General features: G+C 34.8%; 1 protein-coding gene across 4 annotated transcripts in view; it reads left to right on the plus strand.

Annotated features, from left to right (window-relative positions):
• The window catches only part of CCDC150 (coiled-coil domain containing 150), a gene marked incomplete at both ends in the record, with an annotated part of 125,870 nt that extends 108,709 nt beyond the window's left edge, over positions 1 to 17,161 (plus strand). For 3 of the 4 annotated variants that reach the window (XM_081262371.1, XM_081262370.1, XM_081262372.1), the window contains 6 exons: positions 6,267 to 6,461; positions 6,908 to 6,976; positions 7,063 to 7,224; positions 7,962 to 8,048; positions 16,236 to 16,355; positions 17,048 to 17,161. In XM_081262371.1, coding sequence (XP_081118497.1) covers positions 6,267 to 6,461; positions 6,908 to 6,976; positions 7,063 to 7,224; positions 7,962 to 8,048; positions 16,236 to 16,355; positions 17,048 to 17,161 — 747 coding nt within the window. The remainder of the gene's footprint in view (positions 1 to 6,266; positions 6,462 to 6,907; positions 6,977 to 7,062; positions 7,225 to 7,961; positions 8,049 to 16,235; positions 16,356 to 17,047) is intronic. The other variant, XM_081262373.1, reaches the window with a different exon arrangement.
• Between the last annotated feature and the right edge of the window lie 10,369 nt (positions 17,162 to 27,530).

A 27,530-nucleotide genomic window follows, 5' to 3' on the forward strand; every position in this document is an offset into this window, starting at 1 on the left:
TGAAGTAATTATCATGCTGCCTAAAATTAGTACAAAGTGAGTAGTGGTTTTGAGGCTCTTCTAGCTTTAGACAAAGCTGCTGCGGTTAAGGTAACAGTGGAATTCTAACAGGAAGTTGGTTGGGTGCTGTTGGAGACTGTAAAGTTAAGATCTAAAGGAAGAAACTAGTATGGAGAGAAATGGTACAGGTAATCTTCACTTCTTCACTTCATTCCTTATGTTCAGCACTACCATCCTAGAGAATACCACCTTTCTATCATCTCACTTCATCTCTCAGCTGCCTCTTCTTTTTAAACTGTAATTAGCATTGACTTAAAAAATTATGAAAAAGGAGACTCACAAAAGTATTTCAGTAATCACCATACTATTTTTCCATGAGAAAAACTTAACCAAATCCTTATGAACAAAAAGCAGTATTTTTTATTCTAATATTAGTTTTACATGATAGTAGAATGTATTTTGACCTATTATACATATGTGGATTATAACTGCTCTTTCTTCTGGTTGTACATGATGTAGAATTATATTGGTCGTGTAATCATATATGCACATAGGATAGTAATGTCCAATTTATTCTATACAATTAGTCAACAAATATATGAAATGTTCTATGTGTAGACAGCAAAGATTTTCTCCCATTCTGTAGGCTCTCTCTTCACATTCTTGATTATTTCCTTTGCTAAGAAGCTTTTTAATTTGATTTCATTCCACTTATTGATTATTGATTTCACTTCTTGTGCTTTAGGAGTCTTGTTGAGGAAGTCAGTCCCCAATCCAACATGATATAGATAGATTTGGGCACAGGGTCTCTGATCCTAGTGCCTAAGTCTTTGCTCCACTTTGAGTTGAGTTTTGTGCAGGGTGAGAGATAGGGGTTTAATTTCATTTTGCTGCATATGGATTTCCAGTTAACTCAGCATCACTTGAAGAAGAAGCTATCTTTAACCAATGTATGTTTATGATGGTGCATTTTGTCTAGTATGAGATAACTGTATTTATGTAGGTTTGTCTCTGTGTCTTCTCTTTTGTACCATTGGTCTATGTGTCTGTTTTGATGCCAATACCATGCTGTTTGTGTTAGCTCTTTGTTATAATTTAAGGTCTGGTATTACGATGCCTCCTGCTTCACTTTTTTTAAAATTTTTTTTTATTTTTTATTTTTAGTGGACACAACATTTTATTTCTATATGGTGCTGAGGATTGAACCCAATGCCTCATGCATGCTAGGCGAGCACACTACCACTAAGCCACAACCCCAGCCCCTCTTGCTTCACTTTTCTTGTTAAGAATTGCTTTGGCCTTCCTGGGCCTCTTAATTTTCCAAATAAATTTCATGACTACTTTTTCTATTTCTCTGAGGAACGTCATTGGGATTTTAACAGGAATTGCATTAAATCTGTATAGCACTTTTGTTAATATGGCCATATTGACAATGTGAATTCTGCCTATCCAAGAACATGGGAGAATTTTCCATATTCTAAGCTCTTCTTCAGTTTCCTTCTTTAGCATTCTATAGTTTTCATTGTTGAGATCTTTAACCTCTTCTGTTAGACTGATTCCCAAGTGTTTTATTCTTTTTCAGGCTATTGTGAATGGGGTAGTTTTCCTAATTTCCCTTTCAGTAGATTCATCACTGATGTATAGGAATATTTGATTTATGGGTATTAATATTATATCCTGCTACTTTGCTGAATTCGTTTATAAGTTATTAAAGTTTTCTAGTGGAATTTTTTTTTAGTTCTTCTAAATACAGAAAAATATCATCAGCAAATAGGGATAGTTTGAGTTCTTCTTTTCCTGTTCATATCCCTTTAATTTCTTTCCTTTGCCTAATTGGCTCTGGCTAGAGTTTCCATGACATGTTGAATAGAAGTGGTGAAAGAGAGCATCCTTGTCTTGTTCTAGTTTTTAGAATAATCTTTTGCTAGTTTTTAGAAAAAATTTTAGAATAATTTTTCTCCATTTGAAATCATGTTGGCCTTAGGTAAACATATATAGCTTTTACAGTGTTGAGGTATATTCATTCTATCTCTAGTTTTTCTAGTGTTTTGAACATGAAGGGATGCTGTATTTTGTCAAATGCTTTCTCTGCATCTGTTGAGATAATCATATGATTCTTGTCTTTAAGTCTATTGATGTGATTTAATGATTTCCATATGTTGAACTAACCTTGCATCCCTGGGATGAACCTCACTAACTTGTGGTGCACTAACTTTTTAATATGTTTTTATGTATGATTTATCAGAATCTTATTGAGAATTTTTACATAAGCTCATCATGGGTATTGGTCTGAAGTTTTCTTTCCTTGATGTGTCTTTGTCTGATTTTGGTATCAGAATGATACTAGTTCATAGAATGAGTTTTGAAGGGTTCCCTCCTTTTATTTCATGGAATAATTTGAGGAGGATTTAGGTGTTCTTCTTTGAAGGTCTGGTAGAACTTGACTGAGAATCCATCTGGTCCTGGGCTTTTCTTAGTTTTAGGCTTTAGATGGCATCTTCTGTTTCACTGCTTGAAAATGATCTGTTCAGATTGTGATTGTCTTCCTGATTCAGTTTGAGTAGGTCACATGTCTCTAGAAATTTCTCAATATTTTCAAGATTTTCTATCTTATTGGAGTACAGATTTTCAAAATAGTTTCTGATTTTGTCTGTATTTCAGACTACTGAAGTGTCCATCATATTTCCTTTTTCATCACAAATTTTAGTAATTTGAATTTTCTGTCTCTTTCTCTTCTTTAGCGTAGCTAAGGGTTTATTGATTTTATTTTTTTTAAATCAACCTTTTGTTTTGACAATTTTTTAAATTGTTTCTTTTGTTTCAATGTCATTGATTTAAACTCTGATTTTAATTATTTCCCGTCTTCTGCTTTTGGTGGTGGTTCTTCTTTTTCTAGGGCTTTGAGATGTAATATTAGGTTATTTATTTGTTGATATTTCTGTTGTTTTAATAAATGAGCTCAATGCAATGAACTTTCCTCTTACCACTGCTTCATAGTGTCCCAGAGATTTTGATATATTATGTCACTATTCTCATTTACTTCTAAGGTTTTTTTTAATTTCATACCTGATTTCTTCTGCTATCCATTGGTCATTCAATAATGTATTATTTAGTCACCAGGTGTTAGAGTAGCTTCTATTTTTTATTTTATTGTTGATATATAATTTCATTCTATTATGATCTGATAGAATGCAAGAATTCTCTGTTTTTTTTTTCTATTTGCTGAGAGTTGCTTTGTGGCATAAGATATGTGTGCTGCTGAGAAAAAAGTGAATTCTATAATTTATTGATGAGATACTCTATATTGCTTGTTAAGTCTAAATTATTGATTGTATTATTTAGTTCTATAGTTTCCTTTTTGTTTGATGGATCTATTTGGTGGTAAGAGAGGTGTGTTAAAGTCACCCAAAATTATTATATTGTGGTCTATTTGATTCTTGAAATTGCGAAGTGTTTGTTTGATGTATGTAGAAGCGCCATTGTTTGAGGCATAAATATTTATAATTGTTATGTCTTGTTGATGTATAATTACATTAAGCACTATGAAATGACTTTCTTTGTCCCTTCTGATTAACTCTGGATTGAAGTCTACTTTGTCTGATATAATAATAGAAACCCCTGCTTGTTTAGGTGATCTATATGAGTGATATTGTTTTTCCCATTATTTCACCTTTAGTCTGTGGATGTCTTTGCCTATGAGGTCTCTTGGAGAAAGCATATTGTTGGGTCTTGTTTCGTAATCCAATCTTCCAATCTGTGTCTTTTGATTGATGAATTTAGGCTATTTGCATTCAAGGTTGTTATTGAAAACAGATCTTTATTCCCTATCATTTTTATTTATTTCTGGTTTTTAATTTGTATTAGTTTCTCCACTGATTTCATCTTTATGGAATATTTTGCTGAGAATGTTCTGTAGTGCAGGTGTTCTAGTTGTAAATTTTTTAACTTTTGTTTATCATGGAAGGTTTTGATTTCATCGTCAATTCTGAAGCTTAATTTTGCTGGGTATAGCATTCTTGACTGGCATCCATTTTCTTTCATAATGTGGTATATATTATTCCAGGACATCCTAGCTTTGAAGGTCTGGATTGAGAAATCAGCTGAGATCTGGATTGGTTTACCTCTACACTGTAATTTGACATTTTTTCTCCCAGTCTTTAAAATTCTGTCTTTATTGTGTATGATATGCATCTTCATAATAAAGTTTTTTGGTCTGTTGTAATTTTGTACGTTTGGTGTCCTGTAAGCCTCCTGTATTTGATTTTCTATTTCATTTCTTACAATTTGGTAAATTTTCTGATATTATTACATTGAAAAGATCATGCATTCTCTTGCTTTGTATCTCCACATCTTCATGTACCCTGATAAATCTTAATTTTGTGTTTTTATGCTATCCCATATCTCTTGGAAGTTCTTTTCAAGATATCTTAACATCCTCTATGTTCAACTTTATTTTTTAATTTTTTGTAGTTGTAGATGAACAGCATACCTTTATTTTGTTTCTTTATTTTTATGTGGTGCTGAGAATTGAACTCAGTGCCTCACACATGCTAAGCAAGTGTTTTGCCACTGAGCTATAGCCCCAGCCCTCAACTTTATTTTTAAGATTATATATTTCATCTTCTTTGGCTGAAATTCTGTCTTCCAAGTGGTCTAGTCTGTTGATGATTCTTCCTATTGAATTTTTAATTTGGTTTATTGATTCCTTCATTTTGAGGATTTCTGCTTGATTTTTTTTCAGAATCCCTATCTCTTTATTGAAGTGATCGTTCACCTCCTGAATTTTATCTCTGATTTTATTCTTTACATCGTCCTTTACCTCATGGATCAGTTTAACCCTGTACACTCTATACAACTTTTCGGACATTTCTTCTGCTGTGGATCAGTGGATTCTATTAATGGAGCATCTTAGTTTATTTAGGGAAATTCCCCTTTTTTATGCTGTTTTTGTGTCTACCCATCTATCAGTGTAGATCTTAGGCAGTACATTTTCTACCTTGTAGATTTATAGTGTCCCTGAAGGCTTCCAGGACCTCACCTTTAAGGGGAAGACCAATATTAACAGCAACCAATGCAAACAATATACAGCCTTAAACCAAATAGCTCCTACTGTGATGTCTATAGTTTTGTCACAATAATCAGAAATGATAATTTTAGTTATTGCCTACAGTGAAAACAGTAAGTTTTCAAAAGAGTTTACAATTTCAGGTGGTGGACAAAGAACAGAAGTTGTGTAAGGTTTGATGTTTATGAGAAAGTAAGAGAGGAAATAGAAGTTAAAAATTATAGGAAGAGTGAAAGAGGGTATAATAGAGATTGGCTATTAGCAGGAGAAAAGAGAAAGAAAATCAAGAAAAACATATAAGAGAAAAAATATGTATAAAATAAAAAATTTTTTAAATGAAAAATAGAAAAAAGTAAAAATAAAGAATACAAAACAAATATACTGTTCATACATCCTATTCCTCAATAAACTGAGATGCATGAAAAATAATTGGTTTCAAAAATGATAGAAATGTGAGAGAAAAAAAAAGGAAAGGTAAAAACTAAAATGATCTCGATGAAAAATTGACAGTTGTTTCCTTTGGAGTTCAAAAGTTTCTCAGCTTCACTTCTTAGCAGTTAAGTGGGTGGGGTTTCTAGGGTGAGAGGGTTAATCCAGGAGTGGTAACTCCTAGAGGGTGGGGTATAGGCTTAGGTATACTTCAATCTCTTTGCTGAATGCCAGTTGGTCTGGAGATTTTAAGTAAGCACACCTCCAGTGCCCAGCAATTGCCATGCCATGCTGGAAGATTGCACCCCTGGAATGTCTTTTGGGTTCTATTCGTGTAGTGTAGGAGCCTGTTCTTAGCCCACTAGATTGCCTGCATACCTCACAATTCCTGGTCTCAGATTCAGTCTCCAAATTTAATCTCTCCCACCTCTACTCTTTTGAATTCCTGGTCAGGCATTTCTCTTCCCAGTGGGTCCTGAAAGCAGCATGATTAGAAGGGGAGAGGGAAGCCAAGTGGGTTTCCTCAACCAGTATTACCCTGTGTAAACCTCTATCCATGCTTGATTTTTCTCCTGGTCACTTTGGCATGCTTTTTTTTTTTTTATGAAAATCACTTGATCTATTGCTCTATAAATCTGCTTACCCCCAACATCATTATTGTGTTGCTTATTCTCCTTTTTAAAAGACAGCAAAATATAGGAACAAAACTAAACAAGCTTCTCTTACCAAATGGTAGGTAAAAATGTTCCAATTTTTTCCTTTGTGTCCTAAGCTGAAGAAAGCCCTTGATGAAGCCAACTTCAGATCAGTGGAGGTATCCCGAACCAACAGAGAGCTGCGGCAGAAACTTGCAGAGCTGGAAAAAACACTGAACAGTAACAAGGAGAAAATAAAGAATCAAAAGGCCCAAATAAAGCTCCACTTATCCACTAAGATGAATAATGCTCAGAATGTGGAGAGAATGAAGGTGTCTGAGACATTCTATGTCCCTAAGTCTCCCCTCACTTTCTTAGTGTGCTATAAGGATCCAGACAGTCATGGGAGTCTAAGAAAGATAGATTTTAGAGCCTTAACAGAGCATGTATCCTCTGAGAATTTACAGCCACAACTGGGAAGTGGGCAAATTGCCTTTGTGGGACCATCTCTATTTTAGTGGAGATGTATCTTTGTAAATGTTTGGTTTCTTATTAGCTGCCAGTGTCACATTCTGGCTCCCTATCTGTCTTCTCTGTGTTGATTGTACTGCACTTTGCTCTTTGGGGGTCAGTAAGCCACATAGGAAAGAGCCCAACAGGAACCAAAGTTATAAAACCTTGGTGCTCATATGGGATTCTGTCATCTAAAGGCAAAAAGAAAAAACTGCTTTTCCCATTGATCATCTTTTTTTAATGTTATTTCTACATTTACTTTCAGCAAATAGAAACAGAATTGAGGCAAATGGAGCTAATTAAGGATCAATATCAGAAAAAAAACTATGAACAGGTAGATTATTTCTACAATCTGTTTACTATTCATTACAAAATTCCAACTTAGATACACTAAATATCTTCCTATTTGTTCTCTGCCAGTCATTGAGTATCCAGAGATTCGTATCTGAAATGAGTAACCTGCAAAAAGAGATGCAGCTGTTAGCCAAGAGCCAATATGAAACTTCAGCACGGAATAAACAGCAAGAGATGCGACTAATAGCAGAGCAGAAAATGAGGCAGGAATTAGAAAATCGGTGTCAGGTAAAAGGTTTCTTAAGATTCTTTTCAAAGATTATGAGCAGATGGCCTGTGCCTAAAACCAGCATTATAGCATCTAGGTTTTCTAGATTCGGTAGTAGAAAACATATTTAAAATTTGTTCATCTTAGTTAAGTTCTTAGAATAGTAATACCTAGGAAGAAGCTTGAGCTTGGAATATGGCAAATGTTTTCCATTTTCAATTTAGTAAGTGTTTACTTTTAAAGAAAAGCTAGAGTTAACATTTGCAAAATATCAGTTACTAAGTAGTCAGACTTCTGCAGTGGATTTCATAGTCTTTAGGAAACGTATACCCTTTGATTCTTCCCTATAACATAAATGCATACCTGTTGCTATTATAGGAATTTTAGCTATTCCTAACCTAGTAAAAAAGTATGACATTATATTGCTACAAAGGTACTTCAAGAGAGCATTGAATTCTTGTCTTCCAATAGGGATTGTCTGCTATGAAAGGTATCTCTCCAATTCTGAAAAGAGACATTAATCACTTTCTCTCAGCAGAATTCATGATTCAGATCAGAATCTGTAACAATATACGTATTGAAGAGTGTGAATTAGACTAGTGATAAATTTGTATCTTGTATTTTGGTAGCACCTGAAATTCAAAAGTGTATAGAATACTAAAATGCTACTTTCATAATTTGGTTGCTGTATTACAAATTTGAAACTTCTTTTATATGGTACATTGGATGTTTTTAAAAATCTTTCTGACATCTTCAGGAATTGGGAGAAACTGTTAGACACCTGAAGAAATGTAAAGAGGCAACGGAGAACAAATTGAAAGAAGCCAGTGTGGAATCAGAACAGGTGAGCCAGCCCATAGCCATAAAGACTTAGACAATAGCCTTGAAACACACAAGTGAGTTCATCAGTTGTCATGAGTACAACAGGCAAGAACCAATAATTTACTAAGTAAAGTCTCCATTGTAAAAAATAAGTAGTTTTTAGATTAAGAGTCTGTGTCTTGATAATAGGTAATAGAATACTAAGATATTAATTGAATGTTGAAGTCTCTAAGTTTTGACCACTAAATATAAGGGAAGACCACCATGTGTGTTGATTTTGCTTCATTATTTGACTTGAATTAAGAAAATTGGAAATTCTTTGTTATATCAATAACTAGAAGCATAAAGTATGTCCTAATATGTGAATTTGCTTTCTCTGTTCTAAACGTAAATTGGGGGAGGACTGGGAAGATCGCAGAGGAAACAAGGTTGCTTTCCAAGCTACTCTGTGGTGTGAGACCAAGATAGCAGATAAACACCTCAGTGAGGTGGGTGAAAGAGGGATTTTACTGGGATTTAATGCTGGACTCTCAGAACAGCTTGGAGACTCAGAAGGTTGGATATAATAAAATAAAAGAAGAAAGCCCTGCCAGTGCTAGTGGCTGCCAGAGCTAATACACTGTGGGCAAAGCAGGGAAGGGAACTAAGAGAACCTGCATTTAAGGTGGCACAGTGGTGTGTCTTGGTATGGAGAAATCAGAGATCAAGAACTCTGGCAGACTGATCTGAAAGTGTGCCACACTATTAGCCTTGTGTGACAAAGATGCTGTGTGTCTCCTGGTGGTTCACAGAGAGCCAAGGCAGGAGCCATCTTTTCACTGTGCTGTGGTGGCTGGAAGCTATGGGAGCAAATCTAGGAGCCTGGACCTGGAAAATCTGAGCTGGGTCTGAAAGTCAGGCTTGCCTGATGCCTACCACATGACTCAAGAGTGTAATTAGGAGACCAGGAGAAATTCAGGCCTTGAGAATGTTTTACTTGGGGGAATTCAGGTTGTTGAAACCTGAGAGATTCTGGGTCCCTCTCCCTCTTTGAGTCTATTGACTTGCAGGATCAGCTGGGGTGGGCAGGAAATTCAGATGGGCAGGAGTGACTGTGCTTGGGGAGTGAGCCCAGGGCCAGGAAGGGTGAGATCTGCATGTGGCATAGGTGGTGCAGGATTGGCTCCTCCACTGCACAAGTGTGGCCCAGGGGAGACTCCTGGGATTCATTCTCCCAGCATGGATCAGCAGCTGCCAGACCCTGGAGGTGTTCTGATTTAAAATTCTCAGACCAATCACCATTCAGTTGCAGCACCTGGGGCCTAACTAGACCTAAGCCCTACCTTCAGGACCTCCATCAATAGGAACTCCTCTCACAGAATTCTACAGTTATCCCATCGTGAGAGTGGAGAACAGCACTCTTCAACCCACTCCACCTCATACTGCCACAAGGGAAGCCAAGAATTTTTGAACTCCAACTGGCAACTAGATGAGCAACACAAAAAGAAGTGAGGATTTGTAGCTAGTATGCTAGTATTCTTGTGCGTGGTACATATGGAAAGAAAGACATTTGGGAACAGTCAACAAACATATATTCTCACTGATGATTTTTGACCACCACAATAGAAAAAATTCCTTAGGTTTTCATGAAGAACTTTTTTTTATTGTTTGCTTGTGTACTAAATTATTCATGGACATTTATATTTGTCCCTTTTCTCATTTCTAGCATTTTTTGAAGGTAGTTATTTTTCATGACTGTCTTTTGAGGGCTAGGGTTTTTGATTAGTATGTTTTAGGTTAGTTTCTTTTTTTTCCTTGTCTATTTCTCTTTACTTTCTTTCTCTTTTCTTTGGCTAACAGCCAAATTCTATTGCTCTCTCTTTTACTCTTCCTTTAATTTTTTATTTCTACTTTATTTCCTCCTCCTTCATAATCACAACCTATATCTCTTCAACATTCTTTCTGTTCACTTTTGAAATAGCAAACCCTTTTGCAAACTTATCGTTTTAATTTTGGTAATTGCCTATTATACCAATTAACATGGTAGATGTCATAATAGGTACTAAGTATTTAGTTTAATGCTATATCTTGTTTACATTGGTGGTTGTTATTATTTGTCTCCCCCTAAACCATGAGGTGCTAGAAACCTTCAGGGATACTGAGTTCATAAGGTAGGAACTCTGCCACCTCCAGTTCATACTGATAAATGGGTAAACACACAAACAAAGTGAAAAAGCAAGGGAACAAACCATCCCAATACAAAATGCTTCAATATGAGAATCCACTATAACACAGTGGGGGAAATGTCACAGAAAAAAATTTAGAAAATTTATAACTAAACTGATTTGCAAAGTAAAAGATGATGTAGGGAATGAAATCAGAGAGAAAATACAGGAAGTGAAAGATCACTTCAATAAAGATAGATTCTGAAAAAGAATCAAATGGAAATCCTCAAAATGAAGAAATCAATAAGCCAAATTAAAAATTCAATGGAAAGCATCACCAATAGATTAGACTACTTGAAAGACAGAGTTTCAGACAACTAAGACAAAATATGTAGTCTTGAAAATAAAGTTGCCTATGAAAAAATGTTAGGAGACTATGAACAGAATTTTCAGAAAATACAAGATAACATGAAAAGGCCAAATTTAAGAATTATTGGAATAGATGACGGCTCTAAAATACAAACTAAAGGAATGCCAATATTTTTAATGAAATAACATCAGAAAACTTCCCAACTCTTAAGAATAAATGGGAAATCAAATAAAGGAGGCAAACAGGACTCCATGTGTATAAAATTATAACAGACTCACACTGAGGCACGTTATTATGAAAATGACTAATATACAGAATCAGGATAGAATTTTAAAACTACTATAGAGAAATAACAGGTCACATTTAAGCATAAAGCAATTCGGATCTCAGCTGATTTCTCAACCTACACCTTTCAAAGCTAGAAGGTCTTGGAATAATATGTAATCAAGCTCTGAAAGAATATGGAGGCCAACAAAGAATATTCACCCAGCAAAATGAAGCTTCAGAATTGAAGATGAAGTAAAAACTTTGCACAATAAACAAAAGGAGTCATAACTACAAAGCCTACACTACACGCATGAATAAAATATTTCATGAAGAAAAAATGAAAAATAAAATTATAAACCAGCATACGGAGGAAGTATGCTAGAAGAATAGTTGATCCAAGGAGAAACTAATACAATTAAAAATTAGAAATAAAATTACAGGAGTAAAAATCATCCCTCAATAATAACATTGAATGTAAACGGCCTAAGCTCATCAATCAAAAGACATAAGCTGGAAGACTGGATTAAAAAATAAGACTCAGTAATATGTTGTCTCCAAGAAAATGACTTCATAAGCAAAGATATCCACAGACTGAAGGCGAAAGGATGGGAAAAAACATATCATTCACATGGATCTTATAAACAAGCAGAGGTTTCTATTCTCATATCAGCTAAAGAAGACTTCAAGCCAAAATTAATCAGAAGAGACAAAGAAGGTCATTTCATACTGCTTAATGAAATTACACATCAATAAGACATACCAGTCATAAATATTTATGCCCCAAACAATGGAACATCTGTATACATCAAACTCTTCTCAATATCAAGAATCAAATAGACCATAACACAATGCTTAATGACATTAGCAGGCCTCTCTCATCACTAAATAGATATTATTTTTAAAAAGTAATAAAGAAGCTAGAGAACTGAATAATTCAATTAATAATTTAGACTTATGAGACATATATTATTCATCAGTGACTGACCATACTTCTCAGCAGAACATGGATCATTCTCTAAAATAGACTATCTTAGGCCACAGAGCAACTCTTAATAAACACACACACACACACACACACACACACACACACACACACACACACAAAATACCTTGCATTCTATCAAATCATAATAGAATAAAATTAGAAATCAATGATAAAATAAAAAAGAAGCTACTCAAACACCTTGATACTAAAAAAATATGCTATTGAATGATGAATGGATAGCAGAAGAAATCAGGGTGAAATAAAAAATACTTAGAAATAAGTGAAATAATAATATAGCATATCAAGATCTTTGGGACACTGAAGGCAATTGTAAGAGGAAAGTTAATAGAATTGAGTTCATTCATTAAAAGAAAGACACCAGGGGCTGGAGTTGGGGCTCAGTGGTAGTGCTCTTGCCTGGCATGTGTGAGGCACTAGATTTGATTTTCAGCACCACATGTAAATAAATAAAGGTCTATCAACAATTAAATACACACACACACACATAAAAAAAGACACCAAAATACCTAACATTATATCTCAAGGGTCTAGAAAAGAGGAATAACCATTAAAAGCAATAGAAGACAGGAAATAAATAAAATCTGAGCCAAAACCAATGAAATTGAAACAAAATATTTCCAAAAATCAATGAAACAAAAAGTTGGTTCTTTGAAAATATAAAAGTGATAAACTCTTAGCTAAGCTAACCAAAAGAAAGAAACAGGGAAAAAACTCAAGATTATTAAAATTTGTGATGAAAAAGGATATATTCACCATAGACACTACTGAAATACAATAATCAGAAACTATTTTGAAAATTTATACTCCAATAAAATAGAAAATTTGAAGACATCAACAAATTTCTGAAGACATATGACCTACCCAAATTGAACCATGAGTTCATAGAAAATTTAAACAGATCAATTTCAAGTAATGAAATTGAAAATGTCATGAAAAGCCTATCCACTAAGAAAACCCAGGACTAGATGGATTCTGAACTGAGTTTTTACCAGACCTTTAAAGAAGAACTAACACTAATCATCCTCAAATTATCCTGCAAAATAGAAATGGAGGGAGCTCTTCCAAACTCATTCTATGAAGCTAATATCACCCTGATACCAAAACCAGGCAAAGATACACCAAGGGAAGAAAACTTCAGATCAATATTCCAGATGAACATAGATGCACAAATTCTTAACAAAATCTGGCAAACCACAAACACATATTAAAAAGAAAAATACTACATTATGATCAAGTGGGTTTTATTCTAGAGACTCAAGTTTTGTATAACAGATGGAAATCAATAAATGTAACTCAACATAAATAAGTGTAAAGGCAAGAATCACATGGTTATCTCAATTTATGCAGAAAAAGCATTTGACAAAATACAGTATCCATTCATGTTTAAAACACTAGACAAACTAAGGATAGTAGGAACATACCTCAACATTGTAAAACCTATATATGGCAAACCCAAGGCTAAGATTATTCAAACAGAGCAAAACTGTGAAAACATTCTCTGTAAAAACTGGAACAAGACAGAGATGTCCTCTTTCACCATTTTTATTCAGTATAGTCCTTGAAACTGTAGCCAGATCAATTAAGATAAAAGAAATTAAACAGATCAAATAGGGAAACAAGAGCTTAAACTATCTATTTGCTAATGTCATTATCCTATATTGAGAAGATCCAAAAAAACTCCACCAGAAAACTTCAAGAACACATAAATGAATTCAGCAAAGTAGCAAGATACAAAATTAACATCCATAAGTCAATTTTGCTCCTATACACCAATGATGAATCAGCTGAAAGAGAAATTAGGAAAACTATGCCTCACTCATACACTGGGAATCAGTCTAACAAAGGAGGTAAAAGACCTCTATAATGAAAACTACAGAACACTAAGAAAACAATTGAAAAATACCTTAGAAGATGAAAAGCTCTCCCATGTTCTTGGATAGGCAGAATTCATATTGTCATAATGGCCATAATATACAGATTTAATGCAATTCCTACTAAAATTCCAATGGCATCCTTCAGAGAAATACAAAAGATAGTCATGAAATTCATTTGGAAAAATAAGAGGCCCAGAATAGCCAAAGCAGTCCTTAGCAAGAAAAGCAAAGCAGAAGGCATCACAATTCCAGACCTACACTGCAAAGCTGTAGTAACAAACACAGCATGGTATTGGCACCAAAACAGACATGAAGACCAATGGAATAGAAGAAATAGAAGACATAGAGACAAACACACATAAATACAGTGATCTCATACTAGACAAAGGTGCCATAAAATACATTGAAGAAAAGACAGCCTCTTCAACAAATGGTTCTGGGAAAACTGGATATCCATATGTAGCAGAATGAAATTGAGCCCCTATCTCTCACCCTGCACAAAACTCAAAAGTAAATCAATAACATACAAACCCTGCCCCTACTAGAAGAAAATGTAGGTCCAATACTTGAAGATGTCAGCTTAGGAACCAACTTCCTCAACAAGACTCCTAAAGCACAAGAAGTAAAATAAAAAATAAATGGGATTGGAGTAATACTAAAATCTTCTTTGCAACAAAGGAAACAATAAAAAGCATGAAGAGAAAAACTACAAAATGGGCGAAAATATTTGCCCCCTCCACCTCAGATAAGGCATTAATTTCCAGGATGTACAAAGAACTCAAAAAACTTAACACCAAAAAAAAAAAAACCCAATCAATAAATGGACAAAACTAAATAGACACTTCTCAAAAGAAGAAATATAGTCAACAAACATATGTAAACAAGAGATGTTCAACATCTCTAGCAATGTAAAGTAAAACTATCATGTTTTAACCTTAACTCCAACCAGAACAGCAATTTTCAAGAATACAAGTAACAATAAATGTTGGTGAGGATTTAGCGGAAAGGATACACTCATAAATTGTTGGTGAGTCTGTAAATTAGTACAACCACTCTGGAAAGCAGTATGGAGATCCTCAACTTTGAATGGAACCACCATTTGCCCCAGTTATCTCACTCCTTGGTATAAATACAAAGGATTTAAAATCAGCATACTATAATGACACAGCCATATCAACATTTGTAGCAGCTCAGTTTATAATAGCTGTGCTATGGAACTAACCTAGATGCCCATCAACAGATGAATTATAGTGTATATACAATAGAATATTACTCAGCCATAAAGAAGAATTAAATTATTGCATTTGCCAGTAAGTAGATAAATCTGGATACTATCATGCTAAATGAAATAAGACAATCTCAAAAAATCAAAGATTGAATGGTCTCTGTTATATATGGGTGCTAACCACAATATGGTGGGTGGGTAGGGAAAGAATGAATGAAGTTCATTGGATTAGATAAAGGGGAATGAAGAGAAGGAGGGTAGATAGGAATAGAGAAGACAGTGAGATGAATCTGACATAACTTTCCTATGTTCATATGTGAATACACCACAGTGAATCTGAACATTGTATACATCCTATTTAGAATAAGATATATTCTATGCTTGTGTAACTATATAAAAATAAATTCTATTGTCACGTATAACTAAAAAGAACAAATTAAAAATAAATTGGCCTATTTGAAAGTGTTTTAAATCATACATTTTTAGATATAGGAAGGCTCTTTGAGGTTATAGTTCTCCCACAACCACCCTTTATTTTCTAGATTTAGAAAACAGACATTCTTAAAGTATCACTGTTGTCAATTTATTATTGTTCCTCTTGTAGCCACTGAATCACAACATTATTTGTAGAATGGTGTATTAGGAATAGTATGTACTCTGAGAGACCCTAGTTTGAGTGCCAACTGTGACACTGACTGTGTGCACTTAGGTAACTTCCCTATCAGTTACCACATCCACACAATAATTATTTTATTCTAATAGATATCTCTGAGTGTTAGCTCCTTCTCATTCATCATACAATAGATGTCATGTACAAAGCCATTTCAAGTACCTTTTCTTCCATTCCTGGTAGATGCTAGAGAAAGAGTTTGGTTTGGGAAAAGTGGAATTATAGTTGTTATCAAGATGCACAAACGGACCTGGAAGACATTTTAGCTTTGTAGTTTCTAAAAGTTAAATAACACTGAGTTCAGTTTTCTTAGCTTCCTATAGTGTGCCCCCTATACTGACCTAACTAATCTGCGATAGGTAGAAAGCAGTGCATACTTCTTGAGGACTTAACTCTGTGTCAGATACCTTGCTAGACAAGGGAAATCCAGATTCAGGTGAGGGATGTCCTGGAAACATTAACAAGTGCATGAAGAAAGCAGTGAACCTGTATGCATTCCTTTAACCCTCATTTAGAAATTACTCTTATTTAATCTGTTGTTAAATGTATTGTTATGTATGAATAGTTTACAAGGACCTTGCAGTCAGAACTTAGGTCTTTATCTAGGTAAAAGTCTGTAAAATTAATAGAAAAAAAAACAAACCTGTATTCAGATAACAGCTAACCTGCAAGAAGCTCACCGCTGGTTTCAGTGCAAGTTTGATGGCCTGCAACTTGAATTGACAAAAAATCGGTTGCAGAGGCTTCCCCGGGAAGACATATGGCTAGAAGAGGTAAGGTTAAGATGCCTTAAACAATTTCAAGTTTATACCTTCTCAAACTTCAAATTCAGAAGTCTTATATCATCTAGCTACTCTTTTTTTAATCTTTAGATTTCTTTAAACTACTTCTAATAAACCAACGAACTAATTTTTTTCTCCAAAGAGAGGAATGGTGGAATAAGTCTGACCAAACTCTCCTGTATGAATATACCATAGTGAATTTCACCTTTATGTGTATCTATAATGTACTAATTTAAAACAAACTATAAATAAATAGAAGAAAACCTAGTAGAGGAAAGGGAACAGGGAGAGGGAGAAGGAGGGCAGACAGGGGATGTACTGGGGACTGATGTGGAATAAATTATATTCCATGTTTTATAATTATATAAAAAATGAACCCGAATATTATATATAACTACAATGATAATAAAAATAAGTTAGGAGCTAGGATTGTGACTCAACGGTAGAGTGCTCACCTACCATGCATGAGGCACTGGGTTCTATCCTTAGCACCACATAAATTTAAAGTAAGATATTGTGTCCACCTAAAACTAAAAAATAAGTATTTAAAAAAAATAAGTTATACCTTATTTCTAATGTCTAGATTAGGACCACCTTACCAGATGAATTAAGTGACATTCACAGAGGCCATTAGGTGCTAAGCACTGTACTCAGAACAGACAAATGTACTTTCTTTTCAACAGGATCAAGATACAAGACATGATTTTTCCAGTCAGTCTGCTCTGCATCGATGGGAGGCTAAACAGAATCTTGGATTCATGGCCAAGAAGTGTCATTCTGAGGTAGAGAGGAAGTGATGTCCTTGACAAAGGAACTTCTTCATGTGCAGTTACACCTCCACGATTCTGCAAGCCACACAACTAGGGCTGGCCTGTTTGTACAGTCATAAGAATGTGAAGTCTTTGATGTGGGCTGAAGATTTTGGACCTTAGTTAATCTTTTACAAGCCTTTATAATCACTACAGAACCACCCTATCTTTGTCCCTTTCCCTATTATCCACCCAATAAATTTAGTTTGTTTTATAATAGGAAATGCCATTGCATGATATTTGGCTATTTCTTATTACATTCTATCAAAAAGTATTTAGTGAGGTGTTAAATGACATAATACTTTGAGTCAGTACTAGTAGTACTACATCTACATATCCAGTAGATCATTCCTGGAAAAAGTCACCTGGAAAATGGTAAAAACTCTTCCACTGCTTTATAAACATGTACATTTCTATACTGAGTGATCACCAGTGTTATCTTTAATAAGACTAATACCTATGTTCTTAAATAACATATCTCAAAGTTTATATTTACAACTTCCTAGATCATTAAAAGAAAACTTTTTGAGCATGTCAGTATGCTCCATTTAAGGAAACTGCCTGATCAATGTAGATTTCCCGCATATGGAAATGGTAGGAGACCTTCAATGATACACAAAATTATAAGAGGTTATGAGGGGCAAGGGGGAGGGGGAAAAAAGGGGATAGAATTGAACAACAGCAGAGGAGGTAGAGAGGGAAGATGGGAGGGGAGGGGAGGGGAGGGGGGATAGTAGGGGATAGGAAAGGTAGCAGAATACAACAGTCACTAATATGCCATTATGTAATAATGTGAGTATGTAACAGTTGTGATTCTGCAATCTGTATTTGGGGTAAAAATGGGAGTTCAAAACCCAATTGAGTCTAATGTATGAAAGATGATATATCATGAGCTCTGTAATGTTTTGAACAATCAATAAAAAAAATGTAGATTTCCCTTACAATATTAATAAGTTGAACTTTGTCAGATATTGAGTGCTGGATTAGGTGATGCAGACCTAAGATATATAAATGAGTTGGTATAATGCCTATTTTAATATTTAAGTAATGGTAGCTGCTGATATGAAGACCTAAATGAAGTTTATGATTATGTAATTTGGTGGAAATTAGTTTGATATATAATACAATTATATATTTGATGGAAATATCAAATGTAAGACTGTCAAAGGTTGAAGAGCCCACCACTCACTACCTGAAACAAAAGGGTAAAACTTAATATACTGTTTACTGTATAGTAAAAGAGAGAACTATGTTATTCAGGCATATTTCTTCCCAGAGCAGAGCACACTGTTTATCTCATACAGGATTGGGAGGAACATGGAATTCAAGGATTTGAAGACTTTCAGAAGCTTGGGTAGGTTCTACTATCAGTAGATGTATATAGTTGGTTAGGTGATACTATTGTTCATTGAATGGGCATTCAGATCCATGTTTGTCTGACTTTCAGAAGTGAGAGACTGTCATTGTTCAGCCATGTGAAAGCATATACACTAGAGCAAGTTGTCACTGATCTAATGGACAAGTTTAAAATTGGTGTTGATAACTACTTTTTAACATGACTTTCAAACAATCAATCTCTTCCCAGAAGGTGGGAACATTTTATTCTTTGTTCTCCCTTTTGGTCTTCATATCCCAGGACAGCAGCTCCATAGAAGCATTTCAGACTGAACAACAAACATTAAACAACTATTTTCTAACCTCTCTGGTTAGGAAAAAAATTGTGACTATTTAATTATTTATAATTACTTTGATGCTATGGTGTGAATGTGTCCCCTCCAGAATTCATGTTGCAATTTAATCCTCATTGGGGTGGTATTGAGAGATGGGGCCTTTGGGAAAATGGTTAAGTAATGAGGGCAGAACCCTCATGAAAAGGCTGGAGGTAATTAGCATAGTTCTCTTTTGCCTTTCTACCTTTCCCCATGTAATGACAGAGCATTGAGCCCTTACAGAGGACATCAGCCACAAGGCACCATCTTGGAAGCAGGTAATAGGATTCTTAGACCAGATGCCTAACCGGCCAACACCATGTTTTTGGACTTCCAAGGCTGCAGAACTGTGAGAAATAAATTTCTGTTTTTTATAAATTGATACTCTCAGATATTTTGTTTAAAGCAAGCAAAAATTAACTAAGACATTTATTTAAGGGCTTTTAACTTGTTTGCTACATCTCCAGGGCATGGGTTCTGTTGTTTACTGGGTCAGCCAAAATGACTGAACATATTTTTGATGATCTCCTTAAGTTGTTGAATTCCTATTAACATCCAAAGGATTCATTACTCAAAAAGAGATCTGTTTCTTTGGATTCTTTATCTTATCTTTTATATATCTTAAGGAGATAGAATCAGTTGAGGCTATTGGGGAAAAATGGTCTTGAAACAGTCTAGCCAAAAGTCCAATAGAAAAATTAGCCTTGGTACTGGCTATTGATACTGAAAGCCTTGATCCTGAATTTCATAAAGGAAAAAAGATCCCATTTACCACACAAGAGAGATGATCACTGTAAATGGATTATAAACACATTGCTATGATTATTGTCATGATGGTCATATATATATATGCCAACAATATATATATCCTCATCCAGAACAAGGTCATTTTTCCTCATTTATTGTCATCAAAGAGTATCATTATTGATAAACTTACTGTAACATCCTTTTATTTAATTTTTTTAGATTGGCTTGGGAGAAAGAAATTATAATAGATTGATGATAATTACTAGTGAAACTTATAGTTGTTATTAGTAAGGGAGACATGAAAACTAAATGTCAGAACTATATAACCCTAAATCACTAAAGAGCAGAGTAAAAGAGTATGACCAGAAGAATATGTGAAAGAGAGTATGATGAGGATATGTAAGAGAATAGGACAAAAGAATCCTGTGCCGACTGTCTCAGGCACCTGCTTATTCTAAGGATCTTAGGTTAGCAGTCACATGCTATAGATCATCTGCTTCTAGAAGTTTTTTGGAGAACTTTGAGTTCTCTAGTACATATAACTTTCTAATTCTATTATGATCTTTTCTGTTTTTCTAGAGGATTGAGAGTAATGTAAACAATGGGATCCCAATTAAAGGGCAAAGTTTAGATAATTCAAATCATGAATAACAGTTCTAACTTAATGTGTCCCTCCCTATATTATTAGATAGAGCATCTTTGGCAGGAAGCACAAAATCCAAACATTTTTTCTCCATTGTTAATGCTTTGGCTTCTTGACAGACAAATGCTCTGTCCATCCAGAGAAAACAAATGCCATTATTAATATGTATTTGTAACACTTAGAATGAAGCAATAAAGATTTTAAGTAAGTATCTATTTGAAGTTTTACCATTATTAATATGTATTTGTAACACTTAGAATGAAGCAATAAAGATTTTAAGTAAGTATCTACTTGAAGTTTTAACTAGTTTTAATCTAGTTTTACTAGATCTTTTTTTTTAATAGGAATCTTTTTAAATTTTATTTTATTTAGTTGTTGATGGACCTTTATTTTATGCAGTGCTGAGATTTGAACCCTGTGTCTCACACATGCTAGGCAAGTACTCTGCCACTGAGCCCAACCCCAGCCCGGTTTTACTAGATCTTATCCTCAAGGATCTCCTAAAATTTGGCAGTGGGAAAGATTTAGTGGATTTAAGACAGATTTCTGGAACCTCTCCATAGATATTTTTATTTTGTTGTTGATGTCCTATAAACTGTCTTTGAATAAGGACTTCAGTTAGAGTAGCCTACGCAGAGTGATCCCTGAGAGTAGGTGAATAAATGAGGTGAATACTACAATTGCCCTGGCGGCACATCAAGGAGAAGTTAAGGTGGAGCCTAGCAGGTCCCTTGAGCTAAAGAGCTATAGCTGAGAGTCCAAAGTCAAAGACAGCTGAGATTCTAGTACAGAGTACCAGAAAGCAGAAAATTGCACAGAGGGAATATTTCAGACATCTATAGGGGCTGAGTACTGGTTATCATATGCATGTGGGAAAACTACCCAAAGCTGGAGAAAGAACCTTCCAAAAGAGGTAGAGGTAACAGTACCTGGCACATAAAAGTAGTGCCAGTTCCCACTAGCCAGAATTAGAAACCTCATGATTTTTCTGGGCATTCAGTAGAGTATACAAAAGGATCCATCTTATCTCCTTAGTAGAGAATATTTAGACCTAATGTGATTACCACTGTAGTCCTACCTATCGAATCTTAAAAGTAAGACCCAATGATCTGTTTCCAAATGACTGTGTTCCCAGAATAAAGCTTTTAAGAATATTTGTAGGAATACAAAAATATATAGTACCCAGTAAGGTAAAATCAGAGTGCCTGAAATTCATCCATAATTATCAGGCATGCAAAGAAACAGGAAAACATGACTCCTAATGAGATGTCAATCAGAATTGACCCAGAACCAACAGATATTAGAACTGGCAGACAAGGATGTTACAAAATTATAACTGTATATGTTTAAAAAGTTAGTATACTAGTAGATGGTAATATGAGAATGATGACAATTCATAATTATGTAATTAACTAGCAGAGAAATGTTGGATAGTTTCCTTTCACAACAGAGATTTGCCACACACAGTAACATAAGATTTAAAGGTAATTCTATAGGTGTTTTGACTAATTTCTGAGAATACTGATGATTAGATACAAACTAAGCCATGGCTATAAGTTAAGGGTAAAAAAAATAGTTCTATGTGTGCTGTTTTGTTAACACCCCTAGAGCAAGTAGGTAGCTTTAAAAAAAAGGAAATCATTTCCTTTCATCTGGAAAACCAAACATAGAAAAGAATCAACACTTTAAAGAAAAATGCAGAAAAACCCATCTATAATTCTTCATCAGTTCATACATTCATGTTTGTACAAAAAGAGATTTATAAAAATCTAGGAAGATGCATGTGGTAAAGGTTTTCTCCCAATATGTAGGCTCTCTCCCCACATTATTGATTGTTTCCTTTGCTGAGAAGAAGCTTTTTAATTTGAATTCATCCAATTTATTGATCCTTGATTTTACTTCTTGTGCTTAAGGGATCTTGTTAAGGAAGTCAGATCCTAGGCTGACATGGTGAAGATTGGGGTCTCTGTTCTAATGCCTAAGTCTTTGATGTACTTTGAGTTGATTTTTGTGCAGGATAAGAGACAGGTTTAATTTCATTTTGCTACATATGGATTTCCAGTTTTGCCAGCACCATTTGTTGAATAGGCTATCTTTTCTCCAGTGAATGTTTTTTTCACCTTTGTCTAGTATGAAATAACTGTATTTACGTGGGCACCTCCAATAAAGCATTAATCTTTAGGAACTCAAAAATTTAACACCAAAAATAACAAATAACCCAATCAATAAATGGGCCAAAGACCTGAAGGGACACTTCACAGAAGAAGAAATACAATCAATCAACAAATATATGAAAAAGTGTTCAACATCTCCCGCAATTAGAGAAATGTAAATCAAAATTACACTAAGAGTTCATCTCACTCCAGTCAGAATGGCAATCAACAAGAATACAAGCAAAAATAAATGTTGGTGAGGATGTGGTGAAAAAGGTACACTCATCCATTGCTGGTGGGATGGCAAATTGGTACAACCACTCTGGAAAACAGTATGGAGATTCCTCAGAAAACTTGGAATGGAACCACCATTTAAACCCAGGTATCCCACTCCTGGGTTTAAACCCACAGCATACTACAGTGATGCAGCCATTCAATGTTTATAGCAGTTCAATTCACAATAACTAAACTATGGAACAAACCTGGGTGCCCTTCAACAGATGAATGGATAAAGAAAATGTGGTATATATATTTAATGGTCTATTTCTCAGCTTTAAAGAAGAATGAAATTATGCCATTTGCCAGTAAATAGATATGGAGTTGGAGAATATCATGCTAAGTGAAATAAGCCATTCTCACAAAACTTAAGGCCAAATGTTTCCTCTAATATGTGGATGCTAATTTACAATGGGGAGGGGGTGGGCACTAGATTAGGTAGAGGGAAGTGAAGGGAGGGAGAGAAGGGAATGTGGGGATAGAAAGGATAGAATGAAATAGACATTATTGCTTTATATATGTGACTGCATGACCAATGTGATTCTACAACATGTACACCTAGAAAAATTAGAAATTATTCCATCTATATATGATCCATCACAGTACATAAATGCAGTCTACTGTCATGTATAACTAATTAAAACAAAAAATGTTTTAAAATCTAGGGAGAATCAATGAAGAAATCTAATTGACTTTACTCACAGGCTTAATCTGTGAACTCTCTTTCTTTGGGGGATTCTCGATACCACAGCTTTTCTCAGGTAATTTCCTCATTATTTACTGAGAGTAGGATAGATTTTATAATATCATATCACCTGTAATGTCATATTATTTTATAATATCATAACATGTAAGGGCTGTAGGGTATATTATCTGAAACTAGATCCTACCTCTGAAATGTATAGGTGTCACAGAAAGTGAAGGAGTATTGTTCCAGTAGTGATCCCAAAGTATCAACTACACTTTAGTCAGAGAATAATAAACATTGTATTTGCTGCTGCTGCTGCTTTTTTTTTTTTTTTTTTTTTTTAAGTATCAGCTACGGTTTGGGACTTAGAAAAGGACTTTACTATAGTTTGAGTGTAGAATGTCCCCAGAAGGCTTGGTCCTCACCTTGGCATTATTAGGAGAGGTAGAACCTTTAAGAGGCATACCCTAGTGGAAGGAACTTAGGTCACTGGAGCATTCCCTTGAAGGAGATAATGGAACCCTCTCCCAAACCCTTGCTTCCCAGCCTCCTTGATATGAACAGCTTTTCTACTATGTGCTCCCTGCTATGATGTCTTGTTGTTCCATAGGTCCATAAACAATGGAACCAAGTGACCATGGTCTGAAACCTGAAATTGTAAGTTTAAATGAACCTTTCCTCCTTTTAAGTTGATTATCTCAGGTATTTTATCATAACAATGAAAAGCTGATTGATGTAGACTTAAGTTTATTATGAATACTCATTTTTCCCCTCAAACTTCTATTATGACTGTGCATTCTAAAGTTCATCTTTATTATCTTCTTTCTTCATCTATCATAAACAGTTACAAGACAAAATCTCCATCTCATCATATGGGTCAATTTGCCTTTTAGACAACTTTAAATTTTGCTCTGAAGAATGTGATATTCCATAACAGTGGGATTAATTAATTATGGATAACATTGATGGCAACAAGAATGCTGTTTTGGTTCCACATGGGAGTTTAGAGGGAGGATAGGAAATTGTAATCTAACAACTCCCTTGGGGTGGCATCATTGGACAGATTTTGGATGAGTATCTTAGCCAGTACTAGAAAAGTATTCTTTCAATTACCCTGACTCTTGTGCTTCAAATATTTCCTGATTTCTTTACCTACAGGCTTTCAGGGTTGTTATTTGTTTTCTTTTCAGTACTGGGAATTGAACCCAGGGCCTTAGAAGCTTCATCCCCAAACCCAAGTTTCAGTTCATAACAGAAGTTTTTTTTTTGGTCACTTTTTATCTCAGGGGTCAGTCATAGGTTATATTGATTTCTAGCTCATTTATTTTCTAAGGCTTTCTAAAAATATATGGCCACACATTACATGTTTTCTGAAATAGTTTCATATTTCAATTTCTCCTCATTAAATTTTCTAATTTAGATTTGAACCCATTAAAATAGAGGAAAGATTTCCTTCTCCTTTTGTGGAAATACTTCAGAATACTATATGAAAGAAAGTCAAAATTGTTAAGAAATTTGACTGATAATATTTGGCATCTCTCTTCTCAAGAGCATTTATTTATTCTGGCTTTTATCTGGTGACCAGTCTATTTTCATTGAGCAAGATGGCTTTACATTGGCACTGCATTGTATGATCATATATTATCTGCCTTGGACTTTGGACAGTAGAGATTGGGAAGACCATTTGCTAATATTATAAATGGTCAAAAACAACATATAATGTATAGCAGACTAGAAAAGACTGGAATATTTTCTACTTACTAACCCCAGCAGAAATAGAGCTTTTTTCTGTTTCTTTTAGTATAAATCCAAGATTGAGTCTCATTGGACTGATTACATGCCCACTTTCAGCCAAACACAATGACTTGAAAGATACATATGTACTTACCAGCTGGGTCTGCATCATGTACCCTTTTCTGAAATTGAGGGGTTCCCCAAAGAAAATCCCTAAAGAAAGGGGAAGTGGAAATAAATCCCCCCCCCCCGCAAAAAAAAAAAAAATGTCCACAGATGTGGATCACAAAAGTGATAACATTAAAAATAGAGAAAAGAAACAAAGGTCATGACCAAATTCCACAAACGCCGCTGCCAGCATTAGTTTCTGTTTATCTAGAATTTTTTAAAATATTTTTTAGTTGTAGATGGACACAATACCTTTATTTTCTTTATTTTTATGTGGTGCTAATGATCAAATCCAGTGTGTCATACGTGTGAGGCAAGCCTTCTGCCATTAAGCAACGATCCCAGCCCTCTCAAGCATATTTACTTAAGAGGGCACAAGCTTTCAAGTTTTGTTTTTGTTTTTGTTTTTTTGAGGTACTAGGGATTGAACCTAGGAGCACTTTGCCACTGAGCTGCATTCCTAGCCCTTTTTATTTTTTATTTTGAAAGAAGGTCTCACTAAGTAGATCAGGCTGTCCTTGAACTTGCCAAGACTGGCCTCAAACTTGTGATCTTCATGCCTCAGTCTTCTGAATTGCTGGAATTACAGGGATGTGCCACTGTACCTGGCTCAGTTCTTTTAAAAATAGATTATTTAATAACCTAGGTAGCTGAAGACAATGGAGATACATAGCTACTACCTACCTCCCAATATTTTCTTCACATGCAATTTGAAACAAGGAAAACAATTCTGCATGAAACCACACACTCAGCATAACTCAAAGGCAGATAATACCAAAACTTCAAAATAACTAATTAAAAAGAAAAATCACAATATGATACATACACACACACACACACACACACACACACACACACACTCATACTTCTTCCCCACCCCGAACTCACCACAAGGCTTTGTAGGAAACAAAGGCTAACCAATAAAAGCTGCAGAGGTGATAGAAGAAGGTAGTGAGGGGTTTAAAGTGGATCTGAAACCACCATTGTGAAAATGAAGTATACACTAAGACCGGAGATACTTTAAAAAAAAATGTCCAGACAAAGCATGAAATTCAAGGGAAGGAGCTTCAAAGCACTCATGATTTAAAGGTGCAGGTATGATTTAAAGAGTCCCTCTTCAAAATTCAAAGCTTGAAATAGAGCTTCGAAGGCAAAAAAGAAAGGGGGAAATTCTTTTAGCAATTGGATTGTTAAAGAGAAGGGGTGGAAATTTTAGGACATAGTAAGAAAAAAGGAGAAAAATAAAATAGGAAGTCTCTGTTGGATCTGGAATGTCCACAGAAGGCTTGGTCTTCAGCTTGGCATTATTGGGAGAAATAGTGAAAGGAGTTTAAGGTGGAATCTGAAACCACCAAAGGCTGTAATATTTACTATTTGCCCTTTACAGAAAAAGTTTACTGACCTCTGAGCTAGTAGAGCTCTCCAACCACCAAAATACAAACACCCTGGAAAAACTTTGCTAGATTGACAGAAGAAGACAGGATAAACTAGAAATATTGCAAAACAACTCCATACCATAAATGTGAGCAATAGGAGAATTAAATCCTTATAGATCTACAGAAAATCTAGAAATTCCCTATCAACTTAAAAACATCTCCCCTAGTAAATAGTCATGAAGGAAAAGAAACTAAAAGTGAATATTCTAAACAAACACATTGAAAGTTTTGAGGATATGAAAAACCACTGTGAAATAGAAATCCAGGGCTGGGGCCATGGCTCAGTGGTAGAGAGCTCGCCTAGTGTGCATGAGGCACTGGGTTCAATCCTTAGCACCACATAAAAATAAAGATATTATGCCTGCCTGTAGCTAAAAAATAAATATTAAAAAAATAAAAATTCAAAAATAGGACAGAAGTCAAGCATGGTGGTGCACACCTATAATCTCAGCTACTCTGGAGGCTGGGGCAGAAGGACCCCATGTTTGAGGCCAGCCTAGGTAGCTTAATAAGACCCAGTCTCAAAAAAAAAAAAAAAAAAAAAAAAAAAAAAAAAAAAAAAAAGCTGAGATGTAGCTCAGTGATAAGAGTGCTTGCCTAGCATGTGAGAGGCCTGTGTTCAATCCCAACTACTGCAAAAAAAAAAAAAAAAAAAAGGAAAGTAGAATCAAATGAAAATAAGCGTCATTGAAAAAGGCAAGAAAACAACTAAGAAAATAAAAATGATATAAATGAAGTAAAAAAGGTCAGAGAAGTAATAAATAGAAGATGGGTAAAACTGAATAATATTTGTTATTGGAGCC

The sequence above is a fragment of the Spermophilus citellus genome (assembly GCF_964194105.1).
Source record: "Spermophilus citellus genome assembly, chromosome: 11".
Classification (NCBI taxonomy): Eukaryota; Metazoa; Chordata; class Mammalia; order Rodentia; family Sciuridae; genus Spermophilus; species Spermophilus citellus.